Raw genomic sequence first — 24,759 nt, 5'->3', positions numbered from 1 at the left:
ACTCCGCTGAGGAATGCAGCAGAGTTATGTGACCATCGGTATTTGTCTGTCCGTCTGTCTGACTGTTAGCAACATTACTCAAAAACAAACGGATTTGGATGAATTTTTCAGGGAAGGTCAGAAATGACACAATGACCACCTTATTAGATTATGGCAGTGATGCTGGTCATAGTCTGGATCCACGGATTTGTTAAAGATATCCGTATCATTGCGAGATAGCGGCACGATGTCACTGTAATCATGACAAGGGAACACTACATTAGCTGCCTGCTGACGATCACATGATTGCGATCCTACTACAAATGCACCCCTGCAGACTTATCGGCACTTATCCATTGGAAATGATGCAAGGGACAATTGATTAAATTGTGGGGATGTTTCCGAGTCCTATCAATTCCCACCGCCTGCTACATATTTAGGTCACATAATGCATAACACACTCCTGTGCTCAGCGCAAGGTCATTGTGTGTGTGGGTACATCTATATTAAATGGGAAAATTCTATGTTGCTGTGATTTCTGATCATCAATAACTAATTAACAAATGCATTTATTAAAAAAAAATTGCTGCATTTCTGACAATGCCATATGGGGGAATGAACAGCCTTGGTGGAGCACTGCGCTGTCTGAGTGCTTTTCTTGTTTGTAGCTATGGATATCAGTAAGAAGAGACACACACAAACACAGGTAGCATCAAGTCAAGAGGAAGAAAATAGATGTCACGGTGTCAGGTCAATTAAAAGCTATACAATATAGGCCTGCTCATTGCTGAACAATTAATCGATTTCACACTGAAATCGTAGGTTGAAACAATGCAATGAGGAAATCATAAAAAATGCAATTTAGCATATATATTATGTAGCATGTCTGACCCAGGGTCTATTTTTATTGCTGTTGCTTTAGGTTGATGGCAGGCTGTGTAATACTTAGATGCTACTTGAGCCATTGTTACCTTTCTGTTTCAGCGTTCAAAGAAAGGTCCTAATATTTACTCCGTCAAGGAATGTGGCCGAGTAAATGTGTGACGATCGGGGTTGGTTTGTCTGTCTGTCTATCTGTGCGCAACATTATTCAAAAACAGACTAACGTAATAATTTTGGCCATTTTAAATGTAAAAAAGTCAATAACATAATAACTTGCCAATAATGTGGTAACATTTTTGAGCCAATAAAGTAATAACATTTTGTCCATAATGTAATAAGTTCTTACATTAATAGCCTAGCTTTAAAAAAAATCCTTTGAAAATGTAATAACTGCAGCCGATAATGATACATAAATAGGACTGCATTTCTTCTCTTATATATAAGAGAGCCTACAATTAGACAGAACATGACTGTTCCATTAGTATTATGAAAAGATTTTGTACAACAAATAATTGTCATTTTAGCTCTTACTATCATAATTAAGGAGAGTGAGAGCTACATGGGACGTATCCTGGTTGCTACAGGCCTGTTATGTAATTTCTGTGTAAACATTTCCATACAGTATATGAAAGAAAGAGTGGCACATAAGGATGCATTTGAAAAGATTGTTTTCTTTGTTTTTCTGCTGGAAACTGTTTAGAGTTGATACTGTTGTAAAATGCACTGAATTAAATCATCTCTGTGCCACGTCCAGTATCTCTAAAGGAAATGAAAATTACAGTGTGAGGCCGGTATTTGGAACAGAACCTGCAATCCATAAATCCATGTATAAATGGGAGAGAATGTAGAAATGAGTGTGTGTGCTCCTGCTCACCACGAGGGATTTGGCTAAGATGTTCTCAATGAGTTTGAAGTCATTTCTCTGGAGTTGCTTGCTCTTGGTGCTGGTTCCCTCAGTTTCCTCGTCTGCATAGAAACGGAAGAACTGGGACTCGTCTTTAAACTCGCTCTTCTCCAAGACTAAAGGAGAAAAACACAAAAAACACACAGCACAGCATGTGAGCAGAAAGCAACAATTAGCTCAACAGCAATACATCACATCTCAGTCTTGTCAGTTGGCTGAAAAAAGAAGAAAATGGGTGAAGCTACAAAGTGGCCAAAAGGCCTTTTACATTTAGCTTTGATGATTCCTGGTACATTAATAATGCAAGATGTGCTGAGCTCAAAATGGAATGACTGTTTCTTGTAAATGTTAAGTGTTTTCCAAAATGGCACAGAGTTACTTGCAGGTCATGTCCTACTTCAAGTATTTGCAGAATCAAAGGAAGCTTTAGGTGTTGTGACATCTTCACACAAACAAGTTAATGGTTAATTAGCTCATTAGTTGATGAGGCTGTAGGAACATCTGGAGTAAAAGCACATCTGGGTCACAGCCAGCACGGGCTAGGGTTAGGAAGACTCGGAGGACACAACAAACAGTCTGCTGTGTGTGGCTGAGTGTGTCTGAAATCCCACTGTTAGACTGAGAATCCCATCAACACCTGGGGCACTTCAGACAGGTGAGGAGAACATTCTAGATCGTTCTAGTTACAGCAGTTTTTTAAAACACGCTATGCTAATCCTACTGTCAAGTTTTAAACAAGAAAAGCACTCAGAGAGTGCAGTACTCTTCCAAAGCTGCTCAGTTGTCGTATCATTTCTGTTAGATGAAATCTTAAAAAAATTTGTGGCCGAAATCACGGCAACATAGAATGTGGCCATTTAATATAGATGTACTTACAAACAAAAGGACCTTGCACTGAGCACAGGTGTGTGTTATGCATGTGTATCTTATGTACGAATACTGAATCGCGTGACCTAAATATGTAGCAGGCGGTGGGAATTGATGGGACTCGGAAACATCCCCACAATTTAATCAATTGTTCCTTGTATTATTTCCGATGGATAAGTCCTGATAAATCCGCATTGGTCAATTTGTAGTAGGATTGCAATCATGTGATTGTCAGCAGGCAGCTGACGTAGTGTTCACTTGTTGTCATCGTTACAGTGACTACAAGCCACTGTAACTGTGCCGCTATCTCGCATTGATACAGATACAGACTTTTATTCACCGACCGAAGACGTCCAAGCAAGGTTGTTTCCCAATCTTACGTAAGTGTGTAAGTGTATGACTCTCTGCGGACACTGTAAAATGAGGCTTGTACAGGCGTCTCGGAAAGCCGAAGGTACCCAGCTGTTCAGAGATTTGGACAGCATCTGGCACCCACAGATGAACAAAAGGCTTCACAAATTCATTACACACATACTACACCCACCAACACTGGCCTCATGCCAACTCAAATGATCCCTGAATATTAGTTATTTCCTCTGAGTCACGGAGGCTGTGGCCCTATAATACCTTAACACCACCTATTCAACCAGAGGGAGTGTTGCTCCGGAAACTGTCAGACCATAATAACACACAGTTACTCACACATTGCTAAATCTTCATTCAAATGCTGAGAACAACTGACAATATCTAGGGCTCAAGAAAACAGTGATAAGGCTCAGGTTACAGGACAGGACTAGGCAGTTGATGGAAATGCTCAATTGCAAATGTGTTTTTGTTTCTTTATGTAGCTTAACTATAAATGCACAACGTAAAATAGGAAGCAGTGATGCAAGTATTTGGGCAAACATGACATAGACACATTTTACATGTCATATTACAATAAGTGCCGTTTAACTCTGAACCCTAAAATGTGCCATCAGGTTTGAAAGGCATGCGATCTCTAAAATTAGCTAACAATGCACCATTTATCTGTAGTACAGTCTTGAATTACTCATCTGTGACAAGCTGCAAACAAAAACGAAGTCTAAACTTAAAATCTTGATATTTTACCAAATTACTTTATGCTACATTTTAAAATAAACTGTTCGCTCTGAACAGATTCCGCAAATAAGCAAAAAAAAATCTGCGTTCGTCGGCACCAATGTGAAGCCATTAGTGCAGCAACGGAGACGTGAGAAAAATCAGGGGTTTTTCTACTCAACTGCGGGCTGTGTTACATACAGAGATCAGTATGGAAACAGAGTAAACAGGTCTAATGAACATGTGGAGCAACACTGTTTTCCTGTGTTGGTGACACTTGTGGGCACTTGGAAAAAATTTTTACACGTTGAGTCCAAGGTTTTAAAATTTTTATAAAATAAATACTGGAGGAATGCAAATGCTTTGGAAACTATTTGCATTATTACATAATTATTGCATTGCAACTTTGTTTCACTGGCCAAAAGACATGCTTGAGTTCTTTCTGCTTCTAGGCTATACTGTTTCCACAGAGGTCCAGAAGCCCACGGTGAATGAAAATGTGACGGGAGCAGAAAATACTCAGAAACTGCTCCTCAGAAAGTTCAGAGGTCTGACAGACCAAAACCTGCCAGTGGGTTTAAAATGCATGCCATCTTTTTAAAAATAACAAAATTATACATACAAATATATATGACAATGTGGTTTAGGACCCAGCCATATAACAGGAATAATGAATAAAATGTTTGAAAGTATCTCAAGCTTTATATGCTGAGTTGTCTGAAGGGCAAAATGCAGCAGGTGTTGATGACAGACAGTGTAGATGGTACAAGCAGGTAAGGACAGATAAAAGCCACATGAACTTTGCTATCTGTTTAAGTGATCATCCAACCGATGAGGAGCCTGAGCCAGCAGATGTGCTGACTAAGATCTAAAAGAGTGACTTGGTGAGAGGTGGTAAGTGCAGACAGGTGAGAAAAAAAAGGTCATCACACTGAAGAAGGCCAGAGAACAGGTGACACCTCTCAACAGATGGTAGTGGGAGGTAGGTGTATGTGTGAGCACAAGTGAAGTGAGCAAAAAGTGAGGAAAAGTCACTCAATGACGGTCTGGGAGCACAAACACTAGATGTAGTATTTACAGGAATCATTTGTAAACCTGTCATTATAAAAGATGAGACACCAGGGTTGCACAATATTTAGCTTTTCTAAGCATAGATGGCAATATTTTCCCATGTTGTTCATTTTTAGAATGATTAGGGATATTTTGTAAGGGAGCGCATCATAAAACATAAAAATGATTTCAAAAAAGCAGAAAAAAGCCAGTAGTAATAGTTTCTGGCTACACTCATCCTACAGAGCTCTGTGGTGCTGATTTAAATGGTCAAATGAATTAGTCTTGTTGTCTCGCGTGGTGGCAATCACTGCTGTTTTTGTCAACATCATCTCTGCTCATTTTGCTGTGCACATTTGTAGCCTGCATGTCAACAAACTCTAGGTACTGTAAATAAAGTTTAAAAAAACTCAGTGTATCCAAGAGCCCATTAGTCAGAGTAAATAGAGTTCTGTAAAACAGATTTCTCTTGTAGATTAGTCATGGAAAATTAGAACCATCCCAGTTTCCTTTTTGTGTCGACCAGTGAAAAAGTTGCAGCATGATGTGTTTGAGTGAAGCCTCCTTACTAGTCATGTGTACATCGTAATGCTGAATCTGAAACTATATTGTGTGACCGTACTAGACAGTCAGTGCCAATCAGATCCACAAAAGTACCCAGTTAAAAAAATTATCTTACTAAAATTCAGTCTTCTTGTATACTTCACTATATGCATCAGGAAATCAGAAGTGCCGTCATCATGTGACTTCTTCAGGATTCCAATAATAACTACTTGTATAAAGTGCTTCTCACTTCAGCGATAATACACTTGGCCAATGACGATGGCCAGTTCAATTTTAGTTCTTAACCAGTGGTCATGGTTCAGTGGACTGACCCAGACAGCCATGTAGCAAAGCCAAACAGCTGCGGTTAGTGTACACTGCTAAAACTGTTTACATTCAACACGCCGGGCTGGAGCCAAAGCCGATCCACTACAATGTGGTCAGTGAGGTTTGAAAATTTAGACTGGGTATGCAAATTTGCCATCTCTCTTTTCAACCTATAAGAGTGAAGAGGCCAATAATAATTTTTTGTGGGTTGACAAGTGGACAGACTGGAGGTAAAAAAAAAAAAAAAGGGGGGGGGCGGCAAGGTGATGTAACTGAGCAGCACAGTGAGGTGAGAATGAAAATGAATGAAGAAGCCACACAACAACAGCATGAATGAAGTTTAGAACTGAGCTGTTGCAAACAAAAACACTGGAGATTATTAGACTTCACCACATCATGTCAAAATGTTACCAGACTGAAGTGAAATACTCATCATTGTTTGTGTGTGTGTGTGTGTGTGTGTGTGTGTGTATGTGTGTGTGTGTGTGTGTGTGTGTGTGTGTGTGTGTGTGTGTGTGTGTGTGTGTGTGTGTTCATCTGTCCTTCATGCATATGTGAGAGAGAGTTTAACTGACCGTGGTGCATGAAGCCATTGTTGCAGAGCCCCACACCCAGCATCACAGCATCCTCTCGGGTCGAGCAGTCTCCCTGGAAACCAAATCAATTACGCACACAGTCGGTCAGTTACGATGCCTGTCTACACCTTCTCATACACAGCACACTGCAGCACCAGTGGAGCTCAGATGCTGATCAAAGATCAGCATCTGTTAAATCAAAATGTCTAATAAAGACAATGAGAGATTACAAGACTAATTCTGGATTCTTTAAAAAAAGAGGGGGGAGACCAAAATATCACAATTTATCAGAGCCAAAAGAAACTGTAAAAAGAGAGAGAATAATTATATTTAAAACTTTCAGACGATCCATGAATTACTCATCTGTGACATGTTGTTCAATTGGAAAACTTAAAACACTTTATTAGACGAGTCCCATTTAAAAAGCTAACCCAACATGTTGTGTTAGCTATAACTACATTTTGTAAAAAGCTGAAAATTCTGAGGTCTTGGTGCAGCAAAACTCAGGGATTTTTCCAGGTGAACTGCAGGCTGTGTTTACACAGAACAGATAGGAGTCAAGTATTGAAACACATTTTATAAAATATCTATAGCATGTTGGGTGTTAATAATACAGAAAACACTTTTTTGAATTATATTGAGTCATTTTGTTTTTACAGACTAAACTATCATGAGCACCCACATTCTTGAATTTGGAGAAAACTCAAACCTGTACTGGTAACAGTACTCTTCTGTGCTCTTAAACTTCAGTAAATAATGACAAATCTCCATAGTTTGTATGGTCTACATGTCTGAACTGATACATTTTTGGAACGCTAGTCTTATGTGCATGAGAAGAACAGTTTTTGAGTTAGGATTAGTATAATAGTTGCTGATTTTACCTGTGACAGCAGCCAGTCCACCAGTTTGCTAGCAGGAACCACAGATTTAAAGGTTTTCAGATGGTGGTCTCTGTCTCTGCAGGAGCAACAAAAGGTTTTTACATGTACAAACAGTTCAGTCAGTTGCTTCACATACAACAAGTGTAACAAAACCTCCTTGTGGTTAACTGCATCAGCACCCAGCTCTATATGTTATTTACATCTCTCTCACTTCACCAGCAGATTTTTTTTCACTCGAAGCCACTCTGTATGAGATGTACATTAACGTTTGGGCTCATTGTGCTGCTGTAAGATAACTCGATAAACTCTATGATGGAAAGCTATTCAGGCCCATTGTCTCTTTAATTTCGCATTGTTTGAGTGTTGGTGAACTTCCATGAAAAAAAAAAACAAAGAGCAGCAGCCTGATCAACATGCAAACACGTGAAACAGGAAGTGCTGCGGATGTGGGTTTGCCTGTGTGACTCAATAGGTGAATCGGGAATCAAGAAAACCGTATCTTCTGTTTTGACATTTCTCTGCTGCGGGTAAGTCATGGGCTGTATCTGGACGATACTTTCTGCAAACTGCCACAATGACAACAAGTGTAGATGCGGATAAAAGTGCAGTGATTAATACTGCAGATAATGCACTGAAATAAGACATAAAGCTACCTATTTTCTAACACCATTTTCTATCAGTGATTTACTGTACTGGGGAGAGTATGATTCTCTATAAACCATGTGTGGCAACAGTGATTTTACTTGGTTTATCTGTATTTTATCTTTTTTTTATTATTATTCTTATTCAAGGCCCTTTATTTGTTTTGAAACCAGTGGGGGTTCTGTCACTCAATAAAGTTTAATCAAACAGAGCCAGACTTGTGGTTATTTATGATTCATAAATGTAATGCATCCATCACTCAAACATTATAAGTAATGGTTGGTACTTGCAATGCCAATTTAGTGATGGATTAAAATTGCATAATAACTGGCTGGCAGGCAGAGGGATTGTGTTTGTATGTTAATAGGATTTGTCCACAGACCAAAAGCTCTTTGTTTGTGCCAATGGCAACCCTGGACACTTCAATCAGCCGGCGAGAGATGGAGGGAAAGATAGAGAGATGAAGGTGGAGGAGTACAAAAGGAGGGGCAAACAGTGTGTGTGTGTGTGTGTGTGTGTGAGAGATTGTGTGTGTGCGTGTGTTTGAGAGGTTGTCAGGGAGCAATGTGTGTTTTCTGTGGTTCTAATTTAGACACATTCAGGTGGAATACACTTTTATGAAGTGAGTTTATTCTACTACACATACAGGACTAATTTAGGATTTAGGGTTACAATACAGATAACTCTGAGGTAAAGTTAACTGCTTTATCAGCCTGCCTTAGTTCAGCTCTTTAGTCAGGATTTATGATGAACATTAGGGCCAGACTTAGTTTAGGAGAATGCCTTATAGAGTGTTGCATGTGTAAATGAACATCTGTGCCGTTGCACATTCAGGGAATGCTGTGTTTATGCATATTGACTATGTACTGCAGTGTTTATACTCCTGAGTAAGCAGGAAAGTGAGCCTGTGTGCATTTGCGTTTGAAAGAGAGATGGAGCATAAATGAGAAATAAAAAGTGATTGATGACATTTAAAAAACATCTCTTGAATTCTCACCTAATTCACATAAATGTAATAATTGACCAATATACATTCAACTGACCAGCGTGTGCAAGCAGGTTGGAACGGGTGGAGAAAAGTGTCAGGTGTGACAAAAGAGTATCAGCAAGAAAGAAAGGAAAAGTTGTGAGACTAGCGATGTTGTATGGTTTAGAGACAGTGGCACTAAGGACAAGACAACAGGCAAGAGCTGGAGGTAGCACAAATTAAAATTTTGAGGTTCACTTTGGGAGTGACCAGGATGGATAAGATCAGGAATAAGTACATCAGAGGGACAACGCATGTTAGATGTTTTGGAGATAAAGTCAGAAAGGCCTGATTGAGATGATTTGGACATTACAGAAGAGGGATACTGAATATATCAGTAGAAGGATGCTGAGTTTTGAACTGCCAGGCAGGAGGCCTCGAGGAAGACCACAGAGGAGCTTTATGGATGTAGTGAAAGACAACAGGAAGTTAGTTGTTGTGAGAGAAGAGGATACAGATGATAGGGTCAGATAGAAGCAGATGTTCGCTCTGGCTACCAACCGATGAAAAAAGCTGAGAGGAAAAGAAGAAGATATATTCAACTAACCCTCAACACTATAAAGACTAAGAGACAAATGCTGGCAATAAGTGGTTCTCGTCAATCCCTTAAGAGTTGTGTCATCAACCTCCAGTCATGAAACCTGGCATCTTCAGCCTGCACTGAATCCAGAAGCAGGAACCTACAGCAGCTCAGGCTGAGTTCAAGCTGGACAGGAAGGAGGTCTGAGGACTGTCATTCCTGGCAGCGTTACTGTTTGTTCAGTCATTACAGAGAGGGTGACGTGGGGCCAATGTGAGCCCTTCATGAATATGCATTCAGGCACCTGGAGAGCATTTATTAGTATGTGGGGAGAAGGAGAAAGGAGGGCAGGGCAGGTACTTACTTGATGACAGGCGTGTGAAGGCTGTGAAGGCGGCAGTACAGCCTGACGCCCTGGAGGGTAAGAAAAACAGAGCGGCTGACTCATACATCATACACACCTTGGGTAAACAAGTACAAGAAGAGACTGTGAAAATAGTTAACCTGAGGCTATCACTTTGGGACAGAAATTTCTCCTAAATGGGGTCTAAGAACAGATGTATAAATACACTACAAGTCAAAAGTTTGGACACACCATCTCATTTAATGGTTTTTATTTCATTTTTTATACATTGTAGATTAATACTGGAGCCATCAAAACTATAAAAGAATACATACGGAATTATGTTGTAAACAAAAAAGTGTTCATCTTCAGTATAAAATAAAATAAATAAAAAGCATTGAATGAGGAAGTATGTCCAAACTTTTATCTTAAATTAAATATCCTCAGGAACCAAAACAAGAAGTCCAGTTGCTTTTTACTAAAGCTTTTAGGGTTATATAATGAATATGTATATTTTAAACTGTAAGATATCTTGATGCAAATAACATGGTACAGAGATTGTTAAATCCAACAACATTTAGTAAAGTAAATCATTAATGTGTTGATATGAAAATGCATCTTACTCCTAGAACTAGTAGCAGGTGGATTTCACTTCTGCTTTCCTATTAATCTTTTTTAACATGAACATTAAAATCTTAAATGATCCTACATTCTAATTTGCAGCTAATGCAAAATTGACACAGCATTGTAAATTTAGAGATCACACGTTAAACTGTACTCTTTTTGGTGCCCTTTGTTTAGATATTTCTTTTGCAGCAATGACGACATCTAGTTACCTTCGACATGATGTCCTCCATCTCACTGCGAGCTTTGTAGGTGCCGTCATCGTAGCGGAAACGGTACAACACCTGCTCATTCTTGAACTGGTGCTTATCTGACACTGAAATATCAGCAGAAGGAGAAAATGTCAGCTCAGCAGGGCTCCGGTTTGAACACGGGGTGAATCAGGGTTCATAACGTAAGTGTCCTCTGTCCTCAGCCAAATAAAATAACCTACAGGAGCAATCCTACTGTTCTCTTTATCAGTGCATTAGTGGTTGAGCTTTGTCAGCTTTGATGTATTTGGATATCCAAAGCTGAAGACTTGTACATATATAGGTATATATATATATAAAGACATGGGATGAAGTCAGTTTTGTTTTCATCTTTCCAGTTGTGATAAGCCGAGGATGCATCTGCTGAGGATGGCATATGGTTCAGCAAATATGATTCTAAATGTACACAAACAAATGTGCAATAAATGACTTAACATTTGCTGTCAGACTTGAAGCATATCCATATTGAGTCCATGCAAGTTTCACATTGTTTGGAGTAAAGAACTTTATGTTGTGACTATATTCTGTTGCCAACTTGTTTTTTTTTTTCACATTTATTCAGCTGAGGGTTCTGTGGTAAGTACAGAAAAAAAGGCAAGAAGCAACAATCTAATGTCAGGGGAAAAAAGGCGGTTGTAAATTTATGTCTGTGTTGGGTAAGAAATTACATTCAAATATTTAACAGAGCACATGGCTGCCAATTCCCATAAAATCCCCTAACTTGCATTTATGAACACAAAACTTCCAAAACAACTTCTTATTTATATGCATCCAACAGAAAATGGAAAATGACTAATACATCCGCAGATGACGGACAGAGAAGCTAACAGTGTAATCTGCCAAACAGAGGCAGTTTGGTTCGACCACAACAAGTTGGCACAGACTCAAACAAGCTGCTGGTTTTCTCAGTCTAGACTTAAAATGCCCTCATAAAACGAAAAAAGGAATGCACCACCAAATCTGTCACTGTAAAGTGTAAAATATGGGATTTAAAGTGCATGGAATGATAGCTGAATTATTATAGGAGCAAAGGAGATTTCAAAATTGCTAACATTCAAGTATGAACTGGTGTTTTGAAGTGGCTCAAACACGTACAGCTGACTGTTACTATGCTATAAAATGCACGTGGTTGTGTGTCTCTTTATACAAAATGAATGTTTTATCCCACAGTGGTAGATGGACACTCTGTCACCTTCTCTGATTTCCTTTCAATGACTAACTGGCGACACCTACGTTTTGCCTGCAGGGCCCAAACCTCTCCAGCTGGACCACAAAGATTTATTTCTATCTCACAGAACCTGACATGTCATCACTGTATCGCTCTGTGGTTGCAGGCAACTGTGAGGCAGGATTTCTGGGGATTTTCCACAGATATTAAGGAACACAAATGCTTGGTCTCAGCAGATTGCCTGAGTGTGGTGTGAAAAAAAATTATCATGTACAAGAGCCTCTTCAGCAAGATCCTGGACTACTGTGTTCATGCATTATTTAGAAGTGTGTGTGTGTGTGTGTGTGTGTGTGTGTGTGTGTGTGTGTGTGTGTGTGTGTGTGTGTCTGTGTGTGTGTGTGTGTGTGTGTGTGTCTGTGTGCTTCATTTCTCAATGCATAATTCAGGTTCGTGAACCTGTGAACGTTACACTGAAGTCAAAATAAAAGAAGGTTTATGAGGTGAAACACTACTATTACCAAACAGTGAATATGGATCATGGTAGGTTCTACCACACAGTGTGTCTGATACTTACAAAGGGAGAAAAACAATCACAAAAATTGATTCAACAAAACTATATATGACTACACTAAGCCATAATAGGCACAAAAACACGACAGGGGGACTTAGAAAGAGCCTCATAATGTAAGTGAAAACCACCAACTGAAGAAAACAGAAAGAGGCATTAAGGACTCACCATGGTGAATAATGCCGTTTTCCAGCAATGCTTGTCCCAGGTTGACCCCCTCGTCAGGTTTACTGATCTCCCCGCTCTCTATCAGCCATGACACAAACTCACTGGGGACACAAGACAAAAAGGAATAGATGAAAAAGTGATAATCTCTTCACTGTTTTGTTTTTGGATTTGTCTCCATCTTCATCGCAGGGCTCCTTGCTATGCTGTTTCTGGATGGAATTTTACAGACTTTCACACTGTGTGTCTGGCAGACATGCAATATGTGTGCTGCCATGCCATCATTCCGCTTCATGTTTTAAATTCTGTCAATGACGCTTGTATTTCTGAAAGGAGCTTTATTTTCTTTAGTGAACCCTCTTAAGGCACAACACAGCAACAGCACTGCTGCATTCTGAGACCCAGTATTTCACCGTGCAATGATGGTTTTGTTTAGTTTAGTTAAACTTTGCTGCTGCACGAAACTGATGTGCATCTGAATTCTCTGAAAAATATCAAACACCTTGGAAGAAAAGCCCAATCGTAGAATCAGGGTTATATTCAAGCGAACATGTCAGGTATGTTTTAACTTCTTTTTATACAATCAATGGTTTAAACAGCCAAGTAGCTTTTTGGAGGATGGCAACATGTCCAAACTGAGCTTAGGTTTGTTTCGTGTTCCTCCAAATAGTTCTACAGAGATAGTAAAGTTTTTAAGATCATATGAATGCCTTTAAGATTTTTCATATTGAATATTTTCTTGATTTTGTGACACATTTCTGGTAGAAGTTTTGAAAATGCCATTTTGCTCTGCACTGTGCAACTCTGCTGAGCAGTGCACTGAACAAGCACAGCGTAAACTGTGAATGGAGTTCATGTTCATGGTTTATGCAAAATACATAGTGTAAAGCATACTCAGAAACATATGACAAACTAATGTAAAGAAACCTTGAGAAATATTCTGCTGATCGTCAACCTACCCTTGAATGTGTTATGCAGGTGTCTTACGTATAACACATACACTACTGGTCAAAAGTTTTGGGTCACCCAGGCAATTTCCCATTCAGGTAGATATTCCATTGAAAATCAGCCATTTCCAGCTAGAACAGTCATTTACCACATTAACAATGTCTAGACTGTATTCATGGTTCATTTAATGTTATCTTCACAGAAAAAAAAGCTTTTCTCTCAAAAAAAAAGGACATTTCTTAGTGACCCCAAACTTATGACTGGTAGTGTGTGTCTGAGATGTTCTGATATCTCTTCATCTGCAGGCGACTTCACTGCAGCAATTTTTCAGTTGAAAGCAGAATTTTTGTACTTTGGTTGGGGAAAAAAAAGGACTTTTACTCATCTGACAGATTGATAAAGTGTACTTGGACTTCACTACTAAGGAAATACAACAATGTCGAGCTGAGCTTTGCCAAAGTGGCGGCACTAGTCATGGCGATAAAGCCTCTACTATATCATACTGTACAGTGTTTCCTCTACATTCATTCAGGAGCGGCAGCCCGCCATTCTTAAATCTTAGCCACTGCTCCTTCAAATTTCTTTTCTTTCTTTTCTTTTTTTTTGTTATTGCCGCAAATACACCACCGCCACGTCTCCACCTTCACAGCAGAGTCCTGCAGTGTGTCGGGTACTCGCGAGTACTAAGGTAAACTACAGATAACTATCTTGCTCAGTATCTACTCTTTGATATGTCGGGTTAATACGACGTTAATTACTCACGAGAGCACGGCCTTAAAAGTGACGTCACGTCAATCACCCAGGCAGCAGGTCAGAGAGTCAGAGGAGTGTTGTCTTGGAAAATAGGGCAGCGACTTACCGAGAAAGGTTATTAGCTTGAGATAACTCATAATAGATTTCACAAGTTAAACAGACATTCCCAAAATATTGATAGCCAGTAAATGTCACATAACATATCAGTAGCTTCAGTTAATTGGGCCCAGTGCCAACGCAGTGTCGCTAACGTGAGTAAACTAATTGATAGCATTAAGCCAATATCTACACTCCATGATGTAACTGCTGACTTCGTTTTCAAATGAGCTTGTTCAAATATTTTTTTTAGTTTATTTTTTTTTAACATTCAGCCTTTAAAAAGCTATTTTCAACTGGCCATTCGATAAATAGGTTGTACAAGTATAATCTGCAGTCAAGTGTCATTTGTTTATGCGTCACGGCTCCCGGAGAGCCTGCCGCCGCTGCTGAATAAAATCCTAGAGGAAACACTGCTGTATAATGGCCCCTACTGAAAACAATAGGCTTCCTCAAGCAAAGTTTACTGTTTTCAGGTCACATGATACAACCAATCAAATATATCCTTTCTAAGGCTGAGCAGGCCTTAGTGTCTTGCAACTGGTTGACACCGTTGGTGAGGCTCTTTTTGCAGAGACTGTTTACTCTTTCAGTATGAAAGGTATCACAGTATTTTAACAGCTTAGTCAGATCACGGGAACAGAAGATGTACAGATTCCACAAATTTGTAGAGTGTATTCTTGCTTTTCCTACAACTATCCCTCATAGCGATGATGACTGGATGAATACATATCCATTCAGATACATGCACTTCAGTTCCACTCACTTGTCTTCACAAGCAGTGTGCACTGAACAAATGTTTGAAGGAGGAAATTAGAATCTCCCGTTGCCTTTGCCTTTTATGCTCCTGAGTGAAATCACGTCCCCAGATGATGAACACTGGCCTGGAGTGTTAGTGCATGTTTGTGTATGTTTGTGTGTGTTTGCAGGCAGTCAGGCAGTGGACATATGAGTATGACTCTGATTACGTAGCATGCATAAATGTCAGGTGTACAAGGTGTGCAGCTGCCCACAAGAATATGACTGCAGTGTGTTTATTATTGTGTAGAACTACACACACATTAAGCCATCCGCCTCATCAATAAATGTCTTCACTGTGATCTGCCAGGTGTATGCTCTAAGCTGTATTTGCTGTATATGTTTGTGCAAGGGTGTGAACTTTCTCATATTTTCAGAAACTAAGATAAAAATGTGATTTCACACTGGCAGTACTTGTGTCTGTATGTTCATTGTCTCTCTGTGTTCATGCCTAAACCCATGGCTGTTAATTGACATTGACAGGAGACTCCAGTGAGTGTGAGCGGATGTTATGTAAGCGTCAGGTTAATTTTGGACACAGAGCTGTTATGGGAATGAATATGATGAACAGGAATAGTGAATAGAACGATAGGAAGAGAGAGCTTTACAGGGAGACGTGGAGGACAAGGATGATGGATTTGTGGGAATATAGGATGACGTGTTGAGTGCATGCATATCCAACTGAATGTGTGTATCAATATCTGAAGTTGAGCAACATTAGCAGCACTGGTTTTGGATTTACTTCCAAAAGCATTGTTAATATGTCATTTCAGTTAGCATATTTAGACATTTAACTATTCATGGTGCCATCTAGAAACACCATCTCCCCATTATCTTCTGCAACTGCGTTTCAGATCATTTTCAGTTGGTTTCAATCTGCATCATTTTTATCTGTGAAGTCTCACAATCAGATTCTTCAGTTTCTCTGGAAATTCTTTTATTATGTAGAGACTTGATGAAGACATGCAGATACACACAATCTATAGGTTCAAAACTGAGAAAGTTCTGGTGTTTAGAGGTCCTTTAATTTAGTTTCACTGATCACAGGTTTTCTAACTTGGTGTGTTCACTCTTTTTCTACTAATCAAAGGGCATCTCCACAATGTCACTGCCAATTAAACTTCACCAAGAGAAAAAAAAAATCCTTCCAAACATTTATTTGTTGTTTTCTAAGATCTTCACTCAACAATTATCTTAATTAGTTGTAGCTTTGTTTGCTTTGTACCACAGAACCTCTGTACACTCACTTTTTTTAGTTTTGGTTGTAAAGTTTGCTTCATCTTGTCACTGTAAGGAAACTACATGCCCAAAATGTACTTAGAATTAATATGAATTATGGAAATGAGCCACAAAGAATAGGACTAGAAAAGACGAGATTGAGAACCAAAAGCTAAAGGAACAGAAGATAACCCTTGAAACCCATCGGCTCGTTCAAAAAGCATATGTAAAAAATTTTGCAAAACTAAAATAAATTATCGAAGCCAAAAACCAAACATAACCAAGGATTTTCAACTTTCCACAGCGTGTAAGCCAATCATATGGCATGTGTAGTTTCATTGTGAAAAATATGCAAATCTAAGCCTCAGAATGATATTTCATACAATTCACTCTATTCTGTATGTCTCATTAATAAATTAGCCAAATTAAACTGCAGTGTGTAAAGCCACCTTTTTACAGTATTGGGAACACCTGTGGGCACTTCGGAAAATGTTGCAGGTTAGTTCAATTTTTGTCTTAAGTTCTCTCTACTTCTAGTCATGGTTGTGCTGTTTCCATAGAGTTGCAGGACATTATGGTAGTGAGTAAAAGTGAGAAAAACTCTACCCAGAAACTCTGGGGGCGAGAGATTTAACTGTCAACCGTCCCGACATGAGGGCTCCACTTGACATGAACAGGTAGCGTCATTACAACGCCAAAGTATGAGGATATGACGTACCATCACTTTCAATCCCCATGATGTGGCAAGCACTGGCACAACCAAAAATGATCCAGTAATAAAATATAAAGTGCGTTAACACTGGCCATTTTGCACTACAGACAGCAGACACATGATGGAATTATCCTATCAAGACAACAGGGTGCTATCAAACCGGCAGTCAGCATCTCCGTTTAATTCAATAAGCTCTCAAACTATGCCTGTCGCTAATTTCATCACAGAGACAAATGCAGAGCTAATGCAGGTTGTGCTCCTCAGCAGGAAATGAATGAGTGATAAAGTGAGGAAAGTGGAAGATAGTAGAATGCTACAACAGAATGAGTGGAAAAGGCAGACCGAGCAGACTGATGCCACAGAGATGAGAGAGTAAATGAGTAGAAAAAGGACTGTGAGAGAACAAAAGGTGGAATTTGAACCGACTCCACAGCTACTGCTCTGGCACTGTGATGAAGATTACCGACCTATGTGGACAGCACAAACACAGAATAAGCTCTGACAGGGAAGATGATTGTTAAATGTTGACTCACAAATACACAGTATGGCAGACTAAAATTCCCAGAAGGCCTCAGGATCCAAACTGTCTCAGACACTCAGACCGAGAGAGAAAAACACCCAAACAAGGACTTCATATGACGCCACCAAGATAGAATTAGTCTCCAAGTAAAACCATTACGTTTTTAAGCAGATCATTAAATTCACTTGTGCCGGTGTGGCTGATGTTATAGCAGTCTGTTATTGTCTACTACTTTTAACTCGAGAAAAAACTGCTTTACATGCGGGATACGTTTAATGATCCGTAATATACTGAGAGGCCACATTGGCAGTGTTGCAGCCATTAATAGCTGCTCCCTGATTCCTCTTTACAAGACCGGTTATCGGTCCCCATCATAGCCTTCTCTACTTTTATTTTCTGTTTCCCCAAGATGGTGCCAGAAAGAATTTTAATTGCTGCTCTGGATCTCACAAACACTGGTGTGTGTGTGTAGAGCAACGAAGGGAAACTTAAGCAGGTCTCTCATTGTCTGTTCCCCACACTGCAACTTCAGGGGAAAGAGAGGGGGACCGGGCTGGTCAAGAGACTCATTAGGGTGCTCTGCTAATGGAAGTTTTTGTGTCAGTGTGTGTTCAATGATATGAGGGTGTGGGGAGCAGCTTGGAAATTTCTATAACCCGTGAGAGGAGACTCTGAGGGGCCTCATTACAGACAAGAGGATGTAGGGATAAAACAGTTCAGGCATTTTGCCAGGGAGACTAGATGCCAGCTCTTTTGAAAGCCCGCTGATCTTATGTAACAACAACTTGTAAGGATCCCCACGTGAACAACACAGCACTGCAGCCACATTCTTGGAACCTGGAGAAACCAGGCACCGAGGAAGTTAAGAAACTCACTTTCCCATGAAGCACTTGGGCACGATGCTGAGCTTCCTGCGTCTGTCCTTTATGAGGTGGCGACTCTTGGTCATCATCATGTGGTAGAGCTTCTCCCCCTTTTCTGCAATCATCACATAGGCATCCCGCTCCATTCCCAGTTTGAGACCTAGAAACAAAGAGAAAAACAAGCTGGATCCAAGAGCCATATTTAATGCAGTGGCTGTTAATGGAGTGAGAGTTGATAAAAAATGTGGGAAAGGAAAAGAACGAACAAACAAAATCTCACCCAAGAAAAATATAGCAGATCTGTTAAAGGACAAAAATTTCAACTTGCTTTCCACAGTTATCTACATGCATCAAAGCCACAAGGCAACAGCGTGTCATGCTGCTGTTAGAAGAGACAAAAGGGCTTTTGCCTGGACCAAATTGCTGTGTTCTGCACTGTGCAGATGGAATACAGAAAGGAACAGAGCACGGCGACTCAGGTCTGCCACAACTTTCTGAAACAAGCTCAGATGTTAATCTCTCCTTGACAAGTTCAGGAGGGCAGTGTGAGCTTGATCTTGAATCGGTGTTAATTTGTTAGCTGTTATTCGTCTATTGTACAGTAGAACCTGTGAGGCCCATTATAAGGCCTGCTGGCCCAGTGAAACCTCTTCAGTGGAAACACTGTGTGAGCTGCTTAACCTCATCGTGGGGTTTGAGGAACTTCTGAAATGCACTGTGAGACTTTCTGATTCGGGCAACTCAACTCCGCTCCACTGTAATTCACTAATCTGCTTAACTCTGCTGAGACAAACATTAAGCTGCTCAACTTGACTATAAAATGGTCCGTTTAACAAGAATAAACTGCATATTATATATTTGTGACACTTGGACAAAAACTTTTGCATTGGATCTTTGACAGTTGGCAAAGATCTCATATTCTGGTTGCTATTATGTGAGCGTTGGTGACTGGTTGGTCAGTAAGAAATCTGTAATTTCACTCACTGAAAATTTAAAATTCCAGTTGAAACCTTTAAAAAATACACTACTGTTCAAAAGTTTGGGGTCACTCAGAAATGTCATTATTTTTGGAAGAAAAACACTTTTTTTCAATGACGATAACATTAAATGAATCAGAAATACAATCTAGATATTGTTAATGTGGTAAATGACTATTCTAGCTGGAAACAGGCTGATTTTTAATGAATATCTACATAGAGGTACAGAGGAACATTTCCAGCAACCATCACTCCTGTGTTCTAATGCTACATTGTGTTAGCTAATGGTGTTGAAAGGCTAATTGATGATTAGAAAACCCTTATGCAATTATGTTAGCGCATGAATAAAAGTGTGAGTTTTCACGGAAAACATGAAACTGTCTGGGTGAGCCCCAAACTTTTGAATGGTAGCGTATATTTACCATCACAATAGCAACTAATCGCTATTTTCTTCATTCATTAACTCAGCAAACCTCAAAACCCACTAGTAGATTTGAGAAGCAGGTTATTTTAAAGTATAAAAATTGATAAAATTGCAACATTTTGTCAGAGCCTGAAAATTTCAGGGATAATGTTTTGAAATTCCTTGTTGTACCTGACAAAGAAAAGCAACAAAGCCTTGATCTCTGTGGTGTCAAGTTCAAACTATGCAATGATGCTGACAACTACAAACTTTTAAATGCAGTTCAAACCACTTAAAGGTAAAAAAAGTTGATTGATGAGGCGGGAGTTCGACCAACTGAAAGGAGGGGGGTCGGAACAACCAACGTAAGAGGTTACACTGCTTATCCTTGAATCCAGTTTTCCCACTGAGTCTGTGGGGGTTTGGACTGGCAGCCCGTGATGGAGGTGGGGTTATATTACATTTGGCAGCAGCTGGAGTAGACTTAAACAATGAGTGTCATTGAACAACAGACAGGGCCTGTCCAGCGGAGAGCCCCACAGCTTCTGGTCCAGCTGTCAGAGTTCGTCTTGTGCTGCTCCTCATCCTCCTGGCACAAGATAAAACCCTATCACACTGTCTGACCTACGCATTTTATCAAGACTTCCATAAGAACAGTGATAAGACACAACACCTCCAGCTGGCAGTTACTGAGCGATGAAAGTCTTTGGGGGGGGTTGAGGGGAGCCGCATGTCCAACACGGGGAAGAATTGCAGCAAAACAGAGAGAAAAGTCACATGAAATAAGGCATGTCAGGGAAAGTAATAACACATGCAGGACAAGAAGTGAAAAGAGTCATTTGCAGGATTTATTATTATAAAAAAAATGTTGTCTTGCTGTCTAGACGGGAGTAAAGAGGTTGAGAGAAAGGTAAGCACGCTGCAAGTGGAGTACACCGTGAAGAGGGTAATAGAAGGGGAGAGAGTGGGGAAATTGGGCACTGTGACTGATCTGGCATCTGTTAGCCTCAGGTCGATTTCCGCCGGGGTTGACACTCAACACCACAAGCTGCAGCACACTCCTTCGTATTTACTCCTACTTCAAACCCTTTCATCACAGGATTGGATGCTGATAACATCAAACTCTGCTGCAAATATTCACTTAAACACGGTCCAACTTACAAATGAAATTAAAACTATACTAAAAAAGTAACGTAAGCTGACAACCGTCCTCAGCTGAATGTTAAAACATTTAGACGAATTATGAGCTGACAGCTTTGGGTTCCGATTTATGTTTTTAGCCATCAGTGCTATCAGGTGACCAGTTATGTAGCAGCCCAAAGCTGGCCGAAGCCTTTCAAACTGCCTAATACACAGAACTTAACTAAGACAGATGGCCAGTGCAGAACAGGTGTGGACACATTTTGAGAAAAAAGAGGGAAGTTGAAAGGAAAACAACTGAAGGAGCAACAAGAACATCCGTTTACATTACTAATCTCAGATTAGTGGAAGTGGTGCTGCAGCTTCATTATATCATTAATGAAGCAGGTATATCTTTCAGTCTCACCTTCTGGCAGAGACTAAATACATTTAGATTCTCTGTACATTAATCCAAATATAATCCCACAATAATAGCCACATTTTGCAAAACTGCTAAAATTGAGGTCCACTGCAGCAAAATAGATCCAGATTAATTCATGTGTTTGATGAAGTTGTACTTTTTTTGACAAGTGAACTGCTTTTCTATTTTGAGCGTTTGACCAAGATGCTGTTTATAGCATCTCTGTTGTTTGCGAATGAGATATTTAATTTATTACACTGGCTGCAGACACCTGTGCTGAAAACAGTTTTTGAGTGTTAAAACATCGATTTGATGTTGCAGTTTCTCCTGCAGGGTCAACCATTCCAACCAGAAACATCATGTCACCTAAGCCTCTATTTTATAAACAAAGGCAGGCAGCTAGTTCAAGGTGGGACGTAGCTGTGGGACACAAACACTGTATCCAGGCCAGAATTACATCCACAGTCATTACTGTGGCTCAACTCAGGGGCGTTGTTAGTTTGTGCATCTACGATGACACCAGAATGTACCAGTGGAGCAGCAGAAGCCTCACGACTGCAGGACTACAGCTTCAAAATCAGGAATTCAAAAGCCAAAAGTGGTTCCTTGAAAATGTGTTTCAGAAGAAGTTTTTTTGGAGTAACAACTGATCTCTAGGAAGTGCAGCTAAGTACTGCAACAACACAAACATAGTGGAACAATGGTGGCTGCATTCCACTTGGAAAAGGTTCTGCTATTGTGCATGCTGGATAACGGAAAAAGCTAACTGAGACACCATAACTGAGTAATCATTAAAATCCCTCTCCAGTTATAGATCTGAACCCTAATAACTCATCTCTGTATATTAAAGTCCATGAAAACAACCCCTTCCTATGCTAGACAGTTAGATGTTAAAAGATGTAACTGCATCACTGGAAACTCTAGACTTCATGGAGAGAACATTCATGAGCATTAAAGATGAAGATGAAACAAGAAACTAAAACAAACAAATTTCACACAATGAATACACTACTGTTCAAAAGTTTGGGGTCACCCAGACAATTTCACATTTTCCATGAAAACTCACACTTTTATTCATGTGCTAACATAATTGCACAATGGTTTTCTAATCATCAATTAGCCTTTCAACACCATTAGCTAACACAATGTAGCATTAGAACACAGGAGTGATGGTTGCTGGAAATGTTCCTCTGTACCTCTATGGAGATATTCCATTAAAAATCAGCTGTTTCCAGCTAGAATAGTCATTTACCACATTAACAATGTCTAGACTGCATTTTAGATTCATGTAATGCTATCTTCATTGAAAAAAAAAAGATTTTCTAACAAAATTAAGGACATTTCTCTGTGACCCCAAACTTTTGAACAGTAGTGTAACATGACACACTAAGTCTGAAATATATGATTCCTGAAACTGGGTGTTCTTATAAAATACATTTTGATGTTGATTGAAATATGTTTCTAAACAAGCCTACAAAAAAGCTTTAGTTAAAAAAAAAAAAAAAAGTTTCTGGTTCTACGCTGTAGGTCCCATAAAGCAGAAATACCATTAAAAACGGGCTTTACAAAGTGTTACTTACTCTCTCTCTGCTCCCGTTCCCTCAGGATGGCATCCAGCCACTTCTGCTTGTCCTCGGCATTTTTGGCCATGCAGACAAACCACTTGTTTTTAGCTGTGTTGTGAATCTTCCAGCCATTAGTCACTGTGTAGTTGTTACTGTGATAGTCCGCTGAAAGGCAAAAAATGAATTCATTTTAGACAGGGAGGGTCATCTTGAACATTACAAGGCATTGTTAGACTGACTTTGTCTATTAGTGGTCTTTAGGGTTTAGGGAGACACTTAAAACAAATGATTTAACTAACCCTCTGAATGCAAAGCAGTTTCTGGGTGCTTTCGTTATTCATTGCAATATAAAGTCCTGCACCTCTATGGAAACAGAACAACCATGAAGAAGAACAGAGAGCTCAGAAAGGTCTTCTGCCCAGTATTACAAAGCTAACATGCCATAAATTATAAAAATAGGTTGAAAATTTAAGCTTTTTTTTTGATTATTCATTTAAAAAAAATCTGGAATCAACATGTACAAAATTATAGGCGCCCATACAAATACTGTGAAAAATCGTAGCTTTACATATGATAGATAATAATTTGCTTCTATGCTCAAACCCATCTTCTGTCTATAAACACAGCCTGTCATTCAGTCAAAAAGTTTCTGAGTTTCTGTTATGTGAGAAGTGGTCACATCAGGGATGTGATGAGGAGAACAGAGTTGGAAGTTTTTTACAGCACATGGTTTATTTTAGACAAATGTGTAGATGTGACATGATGAATAAGTGATAACGATGAAACATCCTGTTTTTTTTCTAGAATGATTAGTTCAAGGATGGTCAGAAAGTTGAAAACTTACTAATTCTTTATGTTTTTACGGTTTCTCGCTCTAATAAATGACAGCAATATAATACCTTCCAAAGCCGTCAGTCCATTTTGGGATTCAGGGGGTTAAAATATAAGACTCTGCTTTGAGGTCAAGCTTGTTTTCCTTCTTCTCGTGTTTTTATTTTGAGAACATAAGACAAAAAACACTGGTATGCACACAAAAACACTGACCTCAGGTGGTAAGTAAAGGAAGTAAAATGAGTGTGATCAAATCACACTTAAAACAGCGTTGTATTGGTTCACATTAACTTTACCTCGAAAGAGAATTTATGATTTAAGGAACGATCCACAAGTCATTTAATAAGATGCACATGATGCACCATCAGAGCAATAAAAGACCAACTTTTCACCTGACTCAACAAAACCTCTCCTCTTACCTCTTTCTAATTTTATCATCCATTTAACTGCAGGTGAGCAGCTACTGAATAATGAATGGCTACTGGTAATGGGGTGCATTAGTCTCACGCTCAAATGTCATATAAATAGATGTGATACTTCAGGGAGCAGCTCCTTCTGATCTGGGAGAGAAGGGAAGTGTGTTTCAACATGTACACTACTGTTCTGGGGGGTGTCTCTAAGAAGTGGGACAGAAAAGATGGATTCTAGTAAGTACATCCTGAGGAGATCAGGGACGATGTGGCCATTTTTAATTTCTGAAAAGGTGAACAATTTTGCACTCTTTTCACAATTATTTAATCAAACAGGTTGCTATTTAAGTCAGTTGTTTTACCTGTGCAACCTGAGGTTTATAGCACACTACACTACCGTTCAAAAGTTTGGGGTCATCCAGACAATTCATGTTTTCCATGAAAAGTCACACTTTTATTTATATGCTAACATAACTGAACAAGAGTTTTCTAATCATCAATTAGCCTTTCAACACCATTAGCTAACACAATGTAGCATTAGAACACAGGAGTGATGGTTGCTGGAAATGTTCCTCTGTACTCCTCTGTACTCATTTTTAAAGTGTTGTCGTTTAAATAGTTAATTTGGATTGATTTGTAACATTTTACTTTTTCTTTTCCTTCTTGCTTTTGTTTTACAGATTTGTGAGGATTTTTAACTTAATTTTGTAAGTTATGGTTGTATTTATT

General features: G+C 39.4%; 1 protein-coding gene across 2 annotated transcripts in view; it reads right to left on the bottom strand.

The window, feature by feature from the left end:
- Positions 1 to 24,759, bottom strand: part of prex1 (phosphatidylinositol-3,4,5-trisphosphate-dependent Rac exchange factor 1) — a 105,949-nt gene that overhangs the window by 36,492 nt on the left and 44,698 nt on the right. For both annotated transcript variants that reach the window (XM_035942932.2, XM_055012797.1), the window contains 8 exons: positions 22,805 to 22,954; positions 18,317 to 18,464; positions 12,400 to 12,500; positions 10,457 to 10,560; positions 9,642 to 9,691; positions 7,089 to 7,164; positions 6,208 to 6,280; positions 1,736 to 1,881 (listed from right to left, as the gene is read on the bottom strand). In XM_035942932.2, the coding sequence (XP_035798825.2) occupies positions 1,736 to 1,881; positions 6,208 to 6,280; positions 7,089 to 7,164; positions 9,642 to 9,691; positions 10,457 to 10,560; positions 12,400 to 12,500; positions 18,317 to 18,464; positions 22,805 to 22,954 (848 nt within the window). The remainder of the gene's footprint in view (positions 1 to 1,735; positions 1,882 to 6,207; positions 6,281 to 7,088; positions 7,165 to 9,641; positions 9,692 to 10,456; positions 10,561 to 12,399; positions 12,501 to 18,316; positions 18,465 to 22,804; positions 22,955 to 24,759) is intronic.

This window comes from Amphiprion ocellaris, chromosome 8 (assembly GCF_022539595.1).
Source record: "Amphiprion ocellaris isolate individual 3 ecotype Okinawa chromosome 8, ASM2253959v1, whole genome shotgun sequence".
Taxonomy (NCBI): domain Eukaryota; kingdom Metazoa; phylum Chordata; class Actinopteri; family Pomacentridae; genus Amphiprion; species Amphiprion ocellaris.
The sequence above is the reverse complement of the archived record's forward strand: the minus strand, read 5'-3'. Positions and strand labels throughout refer to the sequence as shown.